The sequence below is a fragment of the Dipodomys spectabilis genome, unplaced genomic scaffold (genome assembly GCF_019054845.1).
Source record: "Dipodomys spectabilis isolate Male_0828 unplaced genomic scaffold, ASM1905484v1 ptg000173l, whole genome shotgun sequence".
Classification (NCBI taxonomy): Eukaryota; Metazoa; Chordata; class Mammalia; order Rodentia; family Heteromyidae; genus Dipodomys; species Dipodomys spectabilis.
The window spans coordinates 6,079,120-6,092,359 of NW_024870850.1; the positions used below are offsets into that span (position 1 = coordinate 6,079,120).

At 39.3% G+C, this 13,240-nt stretch overlaps 1 protein-coding gene across 3 annotated transcripts; it reads left to right on the forward strand.

Annotated features, from left to right (window-relative positions):
• The first annotated feature begins 225 nt into the window (after positions 1 to 225).
• Positions 226 to 10,761, forward strand: LOC122119753 (olfactory receptor 18-like). Of its 3 annotated transcripts, none has more exons than XM_042693797.1 (2): positions 226 to 250; positions 9,863 to 10,761. In XM_042693797.1, the coding sequence occupies exon 2, from the start codon at positions 9,931 to 9,933 to the stop codon at positions 10,759 to 10,761; it is 831 nt and encodes a 276-aa protein (XP_042549731.1). In that variant the 5' UTR covers positions 226 to 250; positions 9,863 to 9,930. The 3 variants fall into 3 exon arrangements, with proteins under 3 accessions (XP_042549731.1, XP_042549732.1, XP_042549730.1); XM_042693798.1 differs by lacking the exon at positions 226 to 250 and adding an exon at positions 3,760 to 3,778; XM_042693796.1 differs by lacking the exon at positions 226 to 250 and adding an exon at positions 5,625 to 5,655.
• Positions 10,762 to 13,240: the final 2,479 nt, after the last annotated feature.

Genomic DNA, 13,240 nt, shown 5'->3' on the forward strand with positions numbered 1-13,240 from the left:
AACTAACATTGGAAAATGCTGAGAGATTTATAGTAGCATTGTCTGAATTTTGCAACTCATCTAAGTAACTATGACAAGAATGAATACTGGAGTGAAGCTAACCAATGGGAGAAAAAGAATTTTTGAGTGCCATGATTTATTCAAGATAATTACTGTAATGATTTGAGCAAACTAGAGTGACTACATTTTTAGGCATTTTAGCTAAAGCTCTTCTGACTTGTAGAACTGAAGAATCTCATTAAAATATCAAGTTCTCTTGGGCCCAGATGGCTTACATCTGTACTATAAAGGATGTTGAGATCTGAAGGATCTCAGTTCAAAGATAGCCTGAGCAGAAAAGTCTGTGAGACTCCTATCTCCAGTTTACTAGAGAATGCCAGACACAAGGCAAGCTCACGTGGTGGAGTATCAGCCAAAAGCTAAGGGAAGAATAATATCGTACAATTCATAAGGAAATGGAAAGACTTGGAAAGAATTGTATTAAGTGAAGTAAGAGAAAAAAAGGTTGCCTGTTTTCTACCATTAGTGATACATAGAATGTGCCTATAAATCTATGAGTAAATACGCTGGGTGGTATGCAAGATAATTATAAATACTATACAGAGCTCAAATAGTATTCTTTTTTATTTAAAAAAAAGACTAATTCAAAACCCAACAAAATAAGCACCAAGAAATGAGTGTATGCAGGCAAGAGTGGGGTCAAGGGGAGAGGGGTAAACAAATGAAGAGGGTTGGGGGTTGGGAAACAGGGAGAATGTATTCAAAAATTCATTGTATATATCAAAAAAATAAGAAATGTAGATTATTGTTGAAGGAGGTGTAATACTGATCAAGATGCATCATATGCATAAACTTCTTTGTTGAATGATACTTTGCTTGTACGACTACTTAGAGATAATTTTTAAATGAATTCAAAAAAATTACAAGACAATGCCCAGGCTCTGAGTTCAAGTCCCAGTACCAGCACAAATGCGTGCATGCATGTGCGCGTGCACACGCACATGAGCACGCACACACACACACACACACACACACACACACACACACACACACACACACACACACAGAGTGAAAATCAAGGTAGGAAGAAAGAGCAGAGGAGGAGAATATGAACTGAGCCTGGTACAGGCTGGAGAGATGAGGAAGGTATTTGAAAAGAGAGTTCATATCTTTGTAGAGTAAAATGGATGTGAAAAACAAGTGAGAATGATGTTTTGGGAAGTATTAACTTAGAGTTGATACAGCTAATATATTAGGTATAGGAAATTTGACAAATTACATTCTGGCCAGAATGAGGTTGACACATTCCATTTCTGGGTGCTACGTTACAGGCTCATTGCACTGACTTTGGAGACAATGGTGAGGGGAAAATTAGGGGAGGAAGTGGGTCTGGAAAGTGCTCCTGGGAAATTTTTCTATAGAAGAATCAGAAAAATGAAATTGCTGTTAGGGAAGTTTAACTTTTTGGGGAGCATTTCCAAGAACTTTTCTGATGTTTTATTAATACTAGTTAATTACACCTATTAATTGGATTAGCATAATATTTCCATTCACTCAGAATAATAATCAAATTCACTCCCCCTTTGTCTATATCTTCCCCCAAGCTCTCCCAAAACTCTAGATTCATTATTCTACACATCCATGCGAAAGTGTTGACTCCTACCTACATGTGTGAGAGAACAGGTAACTATTTTTTTTCTTCCGTGTCTGGCTTATCTCATTTCACATTATATCCTCCATTTTCATGTGGTTTGTTGAAATGACAAGATGTCCACTTCTTTCCAGTTGGAATCTATTGACTTGTTCAAGTGTTTCAATATATTTCTTTATCCATTCCTCCATTTCTCTTTATCTAGGCTGATTTCCTAGCTTGGATAGTATAAATCTGAGCCTAGGAAGTAAGCAAATGAACAGGAGTATGGAAATTGAGAATGGGTTAAGAGTTGTCTAACATCACAGACCCAGGCAGGAAGCCAAATCACAAACTCAATATGAAATATAATTAGCTTTGTATGTCATCTGATCATTTGAGAAGCACATGAGGAAAGAAAGCATGAGATGCTCCAACTCCCCAGAAACCCTGTCACAGTGAGATACTCTACAAATCAATCCCAAAACACGTGTATTTACAGAAGAACACCTGCCCTCTGGATTAATTTCTTCAAGTCTCCCTCCCATCACTTTCCTGTTCCTCAGGCTGTAGATATTGGGGTCTGGCATTTGAGGGACCACCATGTACATACATCACTGAAACCACAAAAGTCTTCCTGGGTGAATCAGTAGTAGAACCATTGTATGCCTTCAAACCTACCCTTGTAGGAAGGACAAAAAAGATAGGTGAGACCCACAGGTGGAGACAGTTTTATACCTGCCTCTCATGGAATGGAAAAGACAATCTGAGTATAAGAGAAAAGGAATTCCAGAGCCAGGAATGCCAACAAATCTGAAAGTCCAAACTTATGTTAGGATGTTATGATAAAAGTATCAGAAAGGACAATCTTGATGAACTGAGCTGATTCATAGAAGAATGGGGGGGAGGTCTCTAGATCTGTGCAGAAGGACAGGCTCAATAGCATCATACCCAGAGGAGTTCCCAGTGTTAAAGATTAGGGATGAGAGAATTAGCATCTCACACAGGTAGGGGTTCATGATGACCATGTAGCTCTGAAGGTAACAAATGGCCACATGGTAATCATAGCCCATCACAACCAGAAGGACATTTTCCAAGAATGCAAAATTCAAATTAAAGCAAACCTGAGGGAGGCAACCAGTGTAAAGTGATGCGCTGGTCCTGTGTATGGATGTTCACCAGCAACCTAGGGATGGTGGTAGTGCTTAAACATATGTCAATAAAAGACAGGTTGGAGAGGAAGTAGTGTACAGGGGGTTGTAGATGTAGGGGGTCATAGCTGATGACCAGGATGATGAGCAGGTTTCCCAGGATAGTGACCAAGTAAATGGTTAGAAGAATCCAAAGCTGGGCGCCGGTAGCTCATGCTTGTGATCCTAGCTACTCAGCAGGCTGAGATCTGAGGATCATGGTTGAAAGCCAGCCCAGGGAGAAAAATTCTGGTGAAACTCTTATCTCCAATGAACACTCAAAACCCAGATGTGGTGCTGTGGCTCAAATGGTAGAAAACTAGCCTTGAGTACAAGGGGCTCAGAGACAGCACCCAGCCCCTGACTTCAAGCCCCACAACTGAAAAAAGAGAGAGTCCAAAGATGAGAGGGTGCAGTGGGATCCTCTGTCAGTTCCAGGATGAAGAAATGTGAAACTCTGGTTTTGTTTCTGGCTTCCATATTGTTAACGAATCTAAAGGGGAAAAATGAAGAGAAATTAAAAAAAGAAAACATGTGGACTGGTGATTTACAGCATCATTTGATAGCATGTTAGAAATCCATGTTCTCATCTAGTGCTCGTGGTTCACATACCTGTAATCCTGGTTATTCAGGTGGTTCAGATCTGAGGATCAGATCAGGAAGGAAATTTCTCATCTTCAATTAACTATGCAAAAACTACATCTGGAGCTGTGACTGAAGTTGTAGAGCACCACACTTCAGAGACAAGGCCAAGGGACAGCACCAAGGCCTTGAGTTCAAGCCCTAGTACTGACACAGAAAATATATAGTATATGTCATATATAGTATATGTTATAGATAGTCACATATAATATAATATGTATATATGTGTGCATATATGTTCTTTGACTTCACATGTGCTTATTCAACCAAACTTGAAGATAAAAATCAGCAGTCTATACCTTATCAAGCTCTTTAGGTAATTTTTAACTAAGATATTTTTATTAGCATACATTAATTGTAGAAGAAGATTTCATTGCAACATTTCCAGAAATGTTTGCAATGTACTCCATCAACCTTACGCCTGCTAACATTTTTTCCACACTCTCCTCCTCCCCCCTATTAAAAGTAATTCCATCATGTTCCACTGTGCAGTTTTCATACCTGTACGTAAAGTACTTTGTACGTAAAGTACTTTACATAAAGTATTTGCTCTGGATCACCTCCTCCACTTGCCCTCCCATCTCCTGAGGAGGCAGTTCCCATTTAAGTTCTTCATATTAATACAAAACAAAATATTCTCATGTGGATGCCAGTGACTCACATCTGTAATCTTAGCTACTTGGGAGGCTGAGATCTGAGAATCCTGATTCAAAGCCAGCCAGGGAAGGAAAGTAAAACCAGAAGTATGGTGGTTCAACGTGGCAGAGTACTAGCCCTGATTGCAAAAGCTCAGGAACAGTGCCCAGGCTCTGATTTCAAGCCCCAGGATTGACTAATGTACATAAACATATATATCTATATGTTTTCTGTGAACCCAAGTGAATAATCAAATTATTATGCTATGTTTCTTCACTCATCATCCTTCTCTTACCCCTCTTCTCTCAAATTCATTCGCCACAAGAAAGTTCCTTTGATGGTCAGCTATATCAGGCCTTTTGTTATAACAAAATGTATAGAACTTAGTTTATTAAGTCAGCATGATTCTATGTCTGGATCAAAAATGATGATGCAGATATAGTTACCATAATCTTCCTTCTAAAACAATAGTTCCTTACCTGAGATTTGTGACTCATGCCTGTGATTCAAGTCACATAGCTCTAGGCCCTGTTGGAGAGGATATAGTTCATGAGACTCCCTATGTGAACAGAAAAAAATGGGTGCTGTGGGTTTAAGGGGAAGAGTGCCTTTCAAACTTTTTCCTGGCTGTTGAAGTTGGAAGTGTCCTTCCAGAATTTCAGAAGATAAAATGAGTCATCAGGATCCTAGTCAGAAGGACTGGTGTCTGGGCAGAGGTTTTCTTGTTGGTGTAGGCCTGTTGAGGAGGAGGTGCCAGACAGATTCCTAATGTGGAGACAAATATGGCTTCCATTAGCATCCCAAACATTTCTTTCAGCTGCCTATTTTATTCAGGGAAGCCCATCCCTAAAGAGTCTTAGCTCTACAGAAGTGAGGAATTGAGAGCTAATTTTCTGATCAGAGCAAATATCAGCATGGTATCATTCTATTCTTCTATTTTTTCTAGTCATCTCCATTCCCCAGACTTCATTGGAAATAGCAAATGAAATTTCTCTCATGACAGTGATTCCTTGAAACTGCAGAAAAAGTCATTCCTATCAATTTAATGTGATCATGAAATGTGAGGGAAAGGTAGGCATGCATTTATAAGGTCAACCACACTAGGAAGAAAAAAAACAGCTACAATAAGATTACAAGATGGGCTGAATCCATACCTTGGCTATGGTGAATATTGCTGTAATAAACACGGTTGTGCTTATATTTTGCTATGGAATCAGATCTCTAAAAAAATTTCTTCAAAACTGTGACCAAAAAATGGAGACACCCATAGGTGGGATAGAAAGGATTGTAAAGAATTTAAAATGAGTATGAATATGAGTATGGGAAGGATGAAAAATTTGAGGTTATTGCAGGGTGCCAGTGGCTCATGTCTGTAATTCTAACTACTCAGGAGGCTAAGATCTGAGGGTCAAAATTTGAAGCCAATCCAGGCATGAAAATCTGTGAGACTCTTATCTCCAAATTAATCCTAGAAAAAGCCAGAAGTCGAGCTGTGGCTCAAACAATAGAGCACTAGCCTTGAGCAAATGGAGCTCAGGAACAGCACTCAGGTCCAAAGTACAAGTCCCAGAACCAGGAAAAAGAGTTGGGGTGATAATTTGTACTGATTGTTGCACTATAGAAATATGATTAATGCTTACCCAAAACAACCATGTGCAGGGAAGCGGTGTACTATATATTATGTCTATTGTACCACAATAGACAATTAATTGGTTTTAAAAGAATCCAGACTCAGAAAGACCAATATTATGCATTATTGCTCCTGTGGAATACAGAGTTGACCTAAGAGGGGAATCATATTTGGATGAGTGTCTGAGCAAGAGGAGAAAAAGTGCAATTGGGTGTGATTATTATATGCTTATCATACAATAGAGATTTCACTCAAAGTCATATTAATTACTAATTAGTATAAATGAATTACCAAGTCTTATCAATAAATTTCCTTGTGTTAAATATACACGAGACGGGGTAAAGGTGACATTGTCCAAAAAAAGAAATTATGCTCATTATATGATTTATGAAATGGAGCCCCTCTTTACAACACTTTAATAATAACAATACAATTGTATTAAAATTATTTTAAAGGTTCTTGGTGTTAATAATATCCATGTGACTGGGGAAAAAGCAAAGGAAGACGGTGACATTGTCCAAACAGAAATTGTACTTATCACCTGACTTATAAAATGATGACCCTTTTGTACAATACCTTAATGAACAATAACATTTTCTGTCTTTTTAAAAAGTCAGATTGGAGGCATGGCTCAGGTGGTAGGATACCAGCTGTGAGCAAGAAAGCCAAGCAAGATCAAGAGGCCCTGAGTTCAGGCCCCAGTACCATCACAAAAATCAAATAAATAAATAATGCCAATTCACCATTTGAAACAAAATACACAAGTTACAAGTGGATTATGCAGTGTTAGATGCTTAGGGAAAGAAGAATTTATAAATCTTTAGGGGTTTCTCTTCTTTCTGTACGAAGAGTAAATAAGGGCATAGGGAAACCTATGGAGGTTTGAATAACATGGTACCTTCAGCTAATTGTGAGCTCTGCACACAGGGCATTCAAAGTCAATTAAATTGCCAAGAATCAGCCTCTGCCTTCAGACCATCAGACAGATCCTTCCCAGGTGCAGGTGGCTCCATTTCTAGATATTTCTTCCATGAACTTGTACAAGAGATTGTGGTTTTGCACTATTTTCATATCCAAATTCAAGACAAGGCCTGAGCTTTCCCTTCAGACTGGACAGGGGTGAATCATTGGCTCTCCAGCTCTTACAAATGACCCAACTGAGATACAGCATCACCCAGTAAGTGTGAAAAGAGGTTGTGTGGATGAAGGAAGATTATAAGAGGACAAAACATGAATGGTTAGTTTGTTTACTTGTAATGTCTGTGTCACATCTTACATTTCAAATTATTCTGGATATATTAAAAATGCTTAAGAAAGTGGCAGTAAGGGAAAGGTGGATTATGACAGGAAGCATTGCATCCTGAATTTTGTTTTGTTTTGTTTCTATTAAATATTTTTATTGTTATTATAAAAGTAATGTACGGAGGGGTTACTATTTTGTAAGTCAGGTGATGGAGTACATTTCTTTTTGGACAATATTTCCCCTTCCTTCATTCTCTCCCAGTTTTTTCCTCCCATCCTGCCCACAAGTATAGTTCATTTTCAACAGAGTGTCTACTGAGTATCACTGCTGCATTTGTTACACTTTGCACTTTGTCCCTCCATTTCTGTACCCACTGCTCCTCCCCTCCCCCTCCCTCTCCTCCTTTTCCTCCCCCTCCTCTTCCTTCCCCTCCTCTTTCTTCTTCCTCCTCTTCTTCCTCTTCCTCTTCCTCCTCTTCTTCCTCTTCCTCCTCCTCCTCCTCCTCCTCCACCTCCTCCTCCTCCTCCTCCTCCTCTCCTCCTCCTCCTCCTCCTCCTCCACTTCCTCGTCCTCCTCCTACTCCTCCTCCTCCTCTTCTTCTTCTTCTTCTTCTTCTTCTTTCTTCTTCTTCTTCTTCTTCTTCTTCTTCTTCTTCTTCTTCTTCTTCTTCTTCTTCTTCTTCTTCTTCTTCTTCTTCTTCTTCTTCTTCTTCTTCTTCTTCTTCTTCTTCTTCTTCTCCTTCTCCTTCTCCTCCTCCTTCTCCTTCTCCTTCTCCTTCTTCTGTGATAGTCCTAGGGATCGAACTCAGGGCCCAGGCACTGTGCCTGCACAATTTTTACTCAAGGCTAGTGCTTTACCACTTGAGCTACAGCTCCACTTCTGGCTTTTTACTGGTGAATTGGAGAGAAGAATCTCATAGATATTCTTGCCTGGGCTGGCTTTGAACCTCAACTCTCAGATCCTAGGCTCCTGAGTAGCTAGAATTGCAGTGAGCCACCAGCACCCAGGGTACATCATGAATACTTATTGAGAGCTCTGAGATGCAGAACAAAGTTTTCTCTGTAGCTTCTTTGATTCACAAGCATAGTTTTGATATATTGACCCACATCATTAGTATCTTAAATGAAAGAAATAAAGTGTCATTTTTCTTTTCAACTAGTTAAGTAAGAAATTGTCATCTCTACATTAGGCTTTCTTTCTGGGTAGCGTCAGAAGGAATCTGACTTACTCCCAACAAGTTATTTCCTTGACAGCCTGAACATCTATTTCTATACTTTCATCCCAGGAGGAGACACCTCATTCATGGTATTCTTCCTTTGTGGGGTCTGTGAGATTGCAGAGAAAGATGGTGAGTCGCCCTCACTGCATCTACTACAGGAAAATAGTCACAAGCATAGAACACATAGAGAGAGAATCAACATATTATAGACACATCATTCAATTACTCAGACCACTGGATCTCAAAAAAAGTCCTAAATCTGGTCTGATTTCATTTTTGATCAGAAAACTAGAAGCAGTTTAAAAATATGCCTTCAGGCAGGTGTCAGTGGCTCACGCCTATGACCATAGTTACTCAGGAGGCCACGATCTGAGGATTCTAATTCAAAACTAACCTGGACAGGAAAATCCACAAGACTCTTATCTGCAATTAAAAACCAAAAATCCAGAAGTAGAGCTGTGGCTTAAGTGGTAGAGCTCTAGCCTTGAGCGAAAATCTTTAGGGACAGCTCCTAGGCCTTCAGTTCAAGGCTCAGAATTTACATTTGCACACACACTCATACACAAAACAAAAGAAAAAAATTCCACCCTATTTTTAATTGAAATATTTTTAATATTTTATTACTTCTGAAGCATTCAGAAGTAATGACATAATATTATATTATATATATTATATACCTTCTTACTTAAACCACTTCTATGAAAATATGAGATTTACTAGATATGGATAGGTGTTGTATAATCAATCAATTTTGAATGACAAATAGAAGGTGACTGGCTCTTTGCTTCATGAGGAAGCATAAATATGAAATGTAGGAATTAGTATATAAATTACAAGGAGATAATTGTCACAAGGGAAAAAGAGTTTTCCTGATTTTAAACATAAACTTTAATTTAGAGTTCAATTACTGTAGTCCTGCCTCTAGTAGAAGATGCATTCGTAGCTTAATAAAGGAAATTTAAAAAACTCTAATAGGAAAATAAAATTACTTTGAGCATCTTTTATTTTTCCTTGAAAATAATAATTATTTCTTAAAGTGAGAAGGACATTCTTTATCCTATACAAGTCTTTGTTACTAGTTCATTACTGGCTTACTTAACTACTTATTATTATCATTATCATTATTATTATTATTGTGCAAGTGTGGAGTCTAGAACTTAGAGCCTCAGGATCTCTCTTAACCCTTTTTGCAAAATGCTGGCATTTATCACTTGAACTACACCTGAACTTCTAGCTTTCTGTTAGTTAACTGGAGATTAGAGTGTCATCAATTTGTCTTCCAAGGTTGGCTCTAAACATTCTCAGGAGTAGCTAAGTTATTAGGCTTGAGCCACCATTACCTGATGGTGACCAGGAATGTGTTACATGAAATATTCTTCATTGTTTAACATGGGTCATTTGACTGTCTTTCTGATAAAATGTATGCAGTAGAAAATTAAAATAACACATAAGCAAATATTTACATCTTTCTAAGATGTAAAAACAAAGTGACAAATGAGAACCACTGAAGAAGATGGGGAAAATGAAGTGTGACTATCTTGCTATGATTGTTTGAAATAACATACATAGCAGGCTGGATGTCTGTTTTTGTTTTTGTTTTTAATTTGCCTAAATCATTTTGTTTCCCAAAGGAATTCAAACAGCATAGGACCAAATGGAACACACTGCACAGAGTTCCATCTCCAGGGCCTCTCAGATGACTCTGAACCACAACCCATCCTCTTCGGGCTGTTCCTGTCCATGTACCTGATCACCATGTTTGGAAATCTGCTTATCATCCTTGCTGTCAGCTCTGACCCCCACCTCCACACCCCCATGTACTTCTTTCTCTCCATCCTCTCCTTGTCTGACATTGGCTTCACCTCCACCACCGTCCCCAACATGCTGTTGGACATTCAGACTCACAGCACAGCCATCTCCTATGCAGGCTGCCTGACACAGATGTCTGTTTTTCTCATTTTTGGTTGTATGGAAGACATGCTTCTGACTGTGATGGCCTATGACCGATTTGTGGCCATCTGTCACCCCCTGCACTACACAATCATCATGAACCCTAGGCTCTGTGTCTGCTTTGCAGCACTGTCTTGTTTAGTTAGCATTTTTGACTCCCTACTGCATAATTTGATTGCCTTAAGATGTACCTTCACCCAGAATATGGTGATTTCTAATTTCTTTTGTGACCCTTCTCAAGTCCTCAATCTTGCCTGTTCCCACACGTTGACCTATAATGTAATCATGTATATTATTGTTGTCATCTTTGGTTTTCTCCCTATCTCAGGCATCCTTTTTTCTTACTATAAAATTGTTTCTTCCATTCTGAAGCTCCCATCTCCAGATGGGAAGTACAAAGCTTTTTCTACCTGCGGGTCCCACCTGTCCATTGTGTGCTTATTTTATGGAACAGGCTTTGGAGTATACCTCAGTTCAGCTGTTTCTCATTCTCCCAGGTATGGGTCAGTGGCTTCAGTGATGTACACGGTGGTTACCCCCATGCTGAACCCCTTCATCTACAGCCTAAGGAACAGGGATATTAAAAATTCCCTGAGGAAATTCTATGGAAGAATCCTGTAATGCCATCCATCAAAAGATAGTTGGGAAATTAAGTAAAAGTGAGTTTTAAAGCTTAACACTAATGACTGGTGCCTATGATCCTAGCTGCTCAGGAGGCTGAGATCTGAGGATAGTAGTTCAAAGCCAACCCTGAGCAGGAAAAAAATATGAGATTCTTTTCTCAGATTAATTAACACTAATTACTTAATTAATTAGTTGTGTTTCAAGGGGTAGAGCAACAGCCTTGAGCAAACATAATTTTTTTTAAATGCTAAGGGACAGCACTTAGGTTCTGAGTTCAAGCTTCAAACATATACAAAGCAAACACATACGAAAGTCACTATTAGAAATGCAAATCAATCCTAGATCTTAGATAAGTGTATAGTTTGTGGATATGGTGTCCTTGTTATATTTCAAATGAAAATGGGGACGTCCAGGGATAGGGTAGAGAGGAATCTGAAGATTTTAAAATGATTGGAAGGGTCAGACATGTTTGGTGATGGGTGAGATTAATTGTTACACAGCAATGGAGTTTTAAATTACTGATATTGTGTGCACACGGATGCCGGGCAATGGTGGCCCACAACTGTAATCCTAGGAACAGGGTTCAAAGCCAGACTGGCCAGGAAAGTCCATGAAATTTGCATCTCTAATGACCTACCAAAAAACCAGAATAGAGTGGTAGAGCACTAGTTTTGAACACAAAAAACCTCAGGGACAGCATTCAGGCCTAAGTCCAAGTCCAAGGACCCTCACAAAAACAAGAAAAAGAGTGCACAGAAACATAGATTACCATATGTTTATGTTATATTCTCTCACAAAAAAAAACATTTGGATCTTTCCTAAAACAAGCCACCCCAAGGACAGCCAGTGCCATGTATTCTTTCCCATCAGTGGAATGTGATCAGTTTGACGCTAGTGGGAGTCTGGGATGGGTGGTGATAGGGACAAGAATGAAAGGAGAATGTTTGGAGCTGATCATTTGGCACGTGACTGGAACTATCACATTGCCTCCTATTACTAACTATGATTGATATGTGTCACACTGGATCTCACTAATGTACCCAATTAATACATGCCATTCTTAAAAGACAATAAAAAGTCAATAGCAAACGTAAGATTCTTTCTGTACTGATCAAAATAAGGACATAAAAAGAAAACCCTTAGAGATTTGGTGTAACATGGACCAATTAGGCTAATGAGGAGCTAGGCTAAAGACAATTCAGGACAATAAATGGTCAGTTACAAGCCAGACCTGCAGCTGGACTGGTGTCTTTTGGTTGGCACTGTATCTGGGCCTGCTCCACCCATATTTATCTGTGTCAGGAAGTGTGAAACTCCCTCAACATTCCTGTCACCACTGAAGGACAGAAACAGTATTTCCCTTCCCTCACCCACAGATTCAGCCACACAGAAGCACTGGGTCCTCTGCCCTGATAGATGAGTGAGCAGGGATGCAGTATGTCCAGGTGAGTGCTGAGGGAGATTGCTGATGGAGGATGAGCTGTCTGTACCAGTTTCCTACCAAAACTTCAAACATGAAAGTTTTGTTATTGAAATGAAATCAACGGTTAAGTGATAGCTGGGGGGGAGATTGAGTGCAATATGTGTGTATACACACACACACACACACACACACACACACACACACACACACACACACTGATATGTAGATGAAGGGGTTCAGCATAGGAGTGACATATATATGTGTGTATGTATATATACACATATATATAATTTTATTTTCCACTCCTAGATCTTGAACTCAGGACCTGGGCACTGTCCTTGAGCACTCTACCACTTTAAGCCACAATTTTATGTCTGGTTTACAGGTGATTAATTGTGGATAAGAGTCTCATGGACTTTCCCTGCCCAGGCTGACTGAACCTTGATGCTCAGATCTCAGCCTACTGAGTAGCTAGGATTACAGTGCTCAGCTTAATGAAGAATGTTCAAGATGTCATGACATATTATAAGAGAGTGATCTTAGCAGTGAAATAAAAGGGACCTCACAGACCATCACATGTAGACACACTGAGCAAATTGTTTTGGAGTTGTGTGCCATTGGCTCACAACTACTCAGGAGGCTACTACTGAGAATTATGGTTTTAAGCCAGCCCAAGCAAGAAAGTCCATGACATTTTTTTTCTCCAATAAAGTATTAAAAAAATAAAAGGCTAGAAGTGGAGCTGTAGCTGAAGTGGTAGAACATTAGCCTTGAGCAAAAGAAGCTCAAAGACAGCATCCAAGCTCTGAGTTCAAACCCCAGGACCATCACATTTAAAAAAAGGAAAGAAAAGCTCAGGGACAATGCCCAACCCTGAGTTCAAGCTCTAGGACCAGCACAAAAAGAATTGGTTTGAGTGAAGCCAAAATCTCTGGGTTTTTTTTTTTTTAATTTAATTTAATTTTATTTGTGAACATACTGTACAGAGGAGTCACAGTTACATGGGCAGGATAATGCGTACATTTCTTACCAAACATTGCAGCCTCCTCCTTT